Below are 5,000 nucleotides of genomic sequence, written 5' to 3' on the forward strand. Positions count from 1 at the left end.
TTGAATCAGCTGTTCTACATATGCACCCTAAAATGGAGGACAATGTTGTAGCCTTATTTAAGTCACAGTGTTCTTGGAACAAGGCCTGAGTGTCATAGTTCTGCTATTGCTTGGAAGGAAGTTCCAATGTCCTGGGGGTCCGGTCCAAGATGACTTCTGACCGGTTTTCTTTGAAACACTCCTCCCCTTGGAGCTCCTTTGTTACCTGCCTCAGTCAGCATCTATATAGACCCTTGTGTGCGTGTGTGTGTGTGCGTGTGTGTGTGTGTGTGTGTGAGAATGTGTGTGTGTGTGAGTGTGATTGTGCATGTGTGTGTGTGTGTGTGTGCGTGTGTGTGTGTGTGTGTGTGTGTGTGTGTGTGTGTGTGTGTGTGTGTGTGTGTGTGTGTGTGTGTGTGTGTGTGTGTGTGTGTGTGTGTGTGTGTGTGTGTGTGTGTGTGATAAATAGAGTGATAGGGAGAGAGCATGTGATGGACCGGCTTACATCCATACTTCCCACACTAGTCCTTGTCCTGATCGCAATAATAATTTCTGTATAAAGTTGTGATGTTCATTCCCATTGTTCCCTGCAGTCTGCATATTCTGAACCAATATTCCCAATATTCCCATCATATCACCAGTCAAGAGTTTGTTTTTGTTCAACGCATTTTCTCCCACTTTTAGACATAAAGAGGCAGACTAAACATGTCGATTCGTCTGACATTGGACGGTAGGACTGTTCTAATACACTGTACCAGTAGTGATGATGAATGGTCTATAATGGAAGCTGTTCACCTCAACAATGGAAACATCTTGCTGCCTGCCTTCCTTCACTTTCCACTGTCCCTCACCACGTTCATTCCAGCTCCGCAAAGTACTTTGTAACCATAGTTACTTTGTTTTATCGGATCGTTGCTGTCAATCTGGATTCCAACCCCCCCTGGTACGCACCCGGGTCCTGGTTAAAAATCTCTCACTCAGCCCTGATGGTGTAATTGTGGCTGGGAGGTGTGTGTTATCCCTCTGTAATTTCATGTCAAGGCGACACATGAACGAGGGGGTGACCAGGTTTAGTCTGACATTTAACTCTGGAGGGAGTGAAAAGCATGAGACAGGGAGAGAGAGAGAGAGAGAGAGAGAGAGAGAGAGAGAGAGAGAGAGAGAGAGAGAGAGAGAGAGAGAGAGAGAGAGAGAGAGAGAGAGAGAGAGAGAGGGTGTGGGTGTGGGAGGGGGGGGGGGCGACAGTTGTCAGGCACTCAGGTGTCCCTGAATCAGAAGAGGGCCGACGTGTAGCAAGGAATTTGGAGGGGATCACGAAACGTCTTTTTGCTGTCGCCTCATTGCAAATGTGAATCTTCTTGTTCTTTTCAGACCGCTTGTCCGCCGCTGTTTTTTACGATTGTGATTCGCGACCGGCACAATGGCATCTGAGGCACACGGCGGCAACGGCACTTTAACTTCCACACAAGGGCCGGCGGAGCTGCTGACCTAACAGCGTCCAGAGGCCAGGGTACAGGACCACCAGGGGGGGGGGGGGGGGAACCACACCCAGTCATGGAGCCGGACGGGGAGGCCGGCCCGCCCAAGAAGAGCGAGTGTGACGCGGGGACGTTCAAGGTACCCTACCCTTACAAGAACCCCGGCAACAAGCTCCCTCTGCAGCCCACCGCGCGGCGGGCCGCCACGCTGTACCAGCCCTGGACCCAGAGCCACACGTCCACCGGCCGGACCAAGGCCCAGAGCCTTCCCCAGCACTCCTGGGCGGGCTGGGCCGAGTTCCACCACCACCTCCACACCGGCGGGTCGTCGGACCTTCCCCACCGACACGGGCCCTCCGTGGGCCACATCAGGGACTACTGCCCCGCCTTCGTCCAGCCGGGAGGCCTCCTACGCTACCCGCTGAAGCTGGTTCCCATCACTGTTCCGGAGGACGGCGAGAGGCCCGTGATGGGCTACAGGAGGGAGGCCCCTAAGTTAAGGGAACGGTTCAGCTTAGAGACCTTCTCTGGGCGGACGACCCCCAGGGGAGACAGGGGCCCGTGGGGGAGGAGGAGAGAGCAGCCGGCGGGGCCTCCTCCCAGCGGCGTCGGCCCGACCACCCTGACCCCTTCCTTCCTCACCCCGTCCCTCCCGCCTGTGGAGGACGTGAAACCCCACGAGGAGCTGCTGTACGAGCACCTGGTCGCAAGCGGTGTCAATCACCCACGTGCCATTCCGAGTCTTGTTTCTTCTTCATCACCCTCATCAGCGTCATCCCCATGCTCATCCTCTGGTTACAGCTCACAACACAAGTTCACCTCTTTCCAAGCAGAGCGTAAACCGATCTTTGAGTCTTCCTCCGTCCCTGCCTCCTCCTCCTCCTCCTCCTCCTCGCCACCGCCCTCCCCTGAACCCTTCCCCTGGCTGCTCCCCCACTTCGCCGCCGGCTCGCTGATCGAGCTCCGGGACGGCCGGCTCAAGCGGGTGGAGGACCTCCAGACGGAGGACTTCCTGCTGGGATCCCTGGCCAGACGGGGTCTGCAGCTCAGCTGCTGCACAGTGCAGAGCATCACCTCCTCCTCCTCCTCTTCCTCCTCCTCCTCCTCCAGCCCTCCTGCCCTCTCGCGCCTCCTCATCCTGCTCCACGACCAGAACTCCCAGGTGAACCAGCCGGGTCATTAAGTTATTTTCGGTTCACATTCGCTGTTATTACTTACGTGACTGATTTTGTCCAATGTGGTCCAATGCTGCCTCTTAATGGCGATTAGGATGTACTGCATTGCTCTGCCTGGCGCTAAATAACGTCTCTTCCGCAGGAGTTGGTGGACGTGTATATGGAGTACCCGTTCTTTGTGCGCGGACGAGGTTGGTCGTCCTGCTGCCCAGAACGAACGGCCCGTCTCTGTGGCCTGAGCTGCGGCCAGCTGAGCGTGGGAGACGTCTGCCTGGCTCTCACCCCTGCGTCTCCCAGCGGTCCTCCAGACCCGGGGGAGGTCGCCGCTAGACGGTGTATGCCAAAGGAGCAGACCCGTTCCGAGGCTTGCCCTCCAGCCCAGGGCCCGGACCCTGAGGAGGGGGCAGTGGAGGGTGAGTGAGGGGCCAGGGTCACACGACACAACTAGATTGACTGGAAGATCATCGATCATCATCTCCTGAGATTAACTTGACAGACTCTCTCTCTCTTAACTTAACACTCACCTTTAGGGTGCGGTTTAGTTTAGTCCTGTGGAATCTGCACCTTTTTTCTACCTCAAAGCAACCAATTAAATTGTGCTTGATTGTCTTTCTTTAGTGTATTCGATAATAACCTCTAACTGAATGGGTGGTAGTTGTTTACACAAGGGACGCAAGGGATGAAATGGCTTCCTCCGGTCTGGCGCTGGGGAATCCATTTATAGGGATTCACAGCAAACTTGCACAACATTTCTGAATATGTCTATTGGTTTTGCTTTAATGTGTGCATGCGTGGATACTGTTGATAGCAAGAAGACTCCCCTAATGCAGCCCTTCTCAGGTAGTGGATTCATCTTGGTAAGACTGAGATGTTTTAATGAATGACATGCTTGTCGTGTGGGATAAGGAGTCATTTTTGTGCTTAAGCTTTTGTCTTTTGCCAAAAAAGCCAACTGGGTTTTATATGTGTCGAAAACAATATACTTCAATAGCAATGATTAATTAATTGATTTAATATTCTGCTATTGCAATAGTTGTGAGTCAGATAGATTGTGCTTTGTCAATCCAACTTAAACAAAATCTTAAATCTAGGGTTCTTTTAGGCTTCATTTTCATGTTAACATTTGAAAAAATATCCTTGCCTAAGATAATAACATAATCAGTTGGTAGTGAAGTACCGTACAACTTCTGCTTGGTTGGATTATGTGCATTTATTGATTGTTCCCTGAGAAATGTAAAAACATAAATCACTTAATATGGCATGATGCTATTGTATTTATTTACCTATTCCTGTTATTTGTTAAACACCATTTAGTCTTCCCATTTATTTTATCCAAATTTGACCAACTGTTAGATGGACCAACAGAAGTCCATCGTAAACAACAGGAGTGAAACATTAAACACGTCTGAAGTGAAACAATATTTGTATCTGGATTCAGCCCTTCAAGCAATATTTTACAACCGTTCCAAAATGTCAGGATAACAAGCCTTAGGCGTACTCATTCTCCTCATCCAGCTTTATTTGACAGAAGGTTTCCTGTGTCTAGAGCAGTGTGGGTTCAGTGGAATTCCTTCATTCACGTGGCCAATAAATGTCAGTCTGAATTACTTATCCACCGGTTCACAGCTCAACGACTGAACTGACTTCTCCGTCTATTATCCCCATAAAATCCCCGGCAAATGTATTCCCCCTGTTCACCCTGCACTGCTTCCACAAACATCCGCTCCCAATAAAAACATGAAATATGTATTATGATTCAGTTTTGAATAGGTTTTGTATATTTTAGGTATTTTAGGTATTCAGTCAAAACAGCCTGCAATGGATTCTTGGACATTGTCATGATATATGTAAAAAGTCGGGTAAAGCCACCCTCCCCTGCTACATAATATCGTCTATTACTTCTCCAATATTTGTTCTTGCATTACTAACGAGGCTAAATACACTAGATAATCCTAAGGCATCTTAATAGTTTCGGTGGTTATCAGATCAGGGCAGCCCAGTTGCCGATAGAGAGGTCTGTAGGTAAATATTTACGACAGGAAGTCAAATCCCAAAATGTGCCCTCGTTGGAGAAATGTATGAGCTTTGTATTTATATTACCTTCAACTTCTTTGACTATGTTCAGTTTTAAAGCCAGGGAATGTTTTTTTTCTATAATCAGTGGCTTGAATGAACACACCAGATAACATCAACATATATTGACGCCTTCAAAATGGGGTCTATAGCCAGGCCGAGCACTATGTGGGTACATGGGTGTGCATCTCAGCCAAAGACTGTACTCGGTGGCCCCGTTTTGCTCCCTGTAAGTGTCAACGAAATTATTGTGAACAATGACAGTGTTTAGATATCCGACATTATTCTGATTGCT

At 49.5% G+C, this 5,000-nt stretch overlaps 2 protein-coding genes across 2 annotated transcripts in view; one reads left to right on the plus strand and one right to left on the minus strand.

Moving 5' to 3' along the window:
• The first annotated feature begins 1,511 nt into the window (after positions 1-1,511).
• On the plus strand, positions 1,512-3,891 carry LOC132470861 (uncharacterized). The gene is made up of 2 exons (XM_060069772.1): positions 1,512-2,619; positions 2,775-3,891. Exons 1-2 carry the CDS (start codon positions 1,534-1,536, stop codon positions 3,051-3,053), a joined length of 1,365 nt encoding a protein of 454 aa, XP_059925755.1. The 5' UTR covers positions 1,512-1,533; the 3' UTR covers positions 3,054-3,891.
• LOC132470862 (bone morphogenetic protein 7-like) overlaps positions 3,824-5,000 on the minus strand; it is a 10,960-nt gene continuing 9,783 nt past the window's right edge. The window contains exon 7 of the mRNA XM_060069773.1: positions 3,824-5,000. This exon is cut by the window's right edge and continues 612 nt beyond it. The gene's annotated coding sequence lies outside the window, so the exon portion shown is untranslated.

The sequence above is a fragment of the Gadus macrocephalus genome, chromosome 13, assembly GCF_031168955.1.
Source record: "Gadus macrocephalus chromosome 13, ASM3116895v1".
NCBI lineage: Eukaryota > Metazoa > Chordata > Actinopteri > Gadiformes > Gadidae > Gadus > Gadus macrocephalus.

Coding starts and splice junctions, on each gene's coding strand:
- LOC132470861 (XM_060069772.1), top strand. CDS start 1,534: ATGGAGCCGGACGGGGAGGCCGGCCCGCCCAAGAAGAGCGAGTGTGAC. Junction 2,620..2,774: donor TCCACGACCAGAACTCCCAG/GTGAACCAGCCG, acceptor TCTCTTCCGCAG/GAGTTGGTGGACGTGTATAT.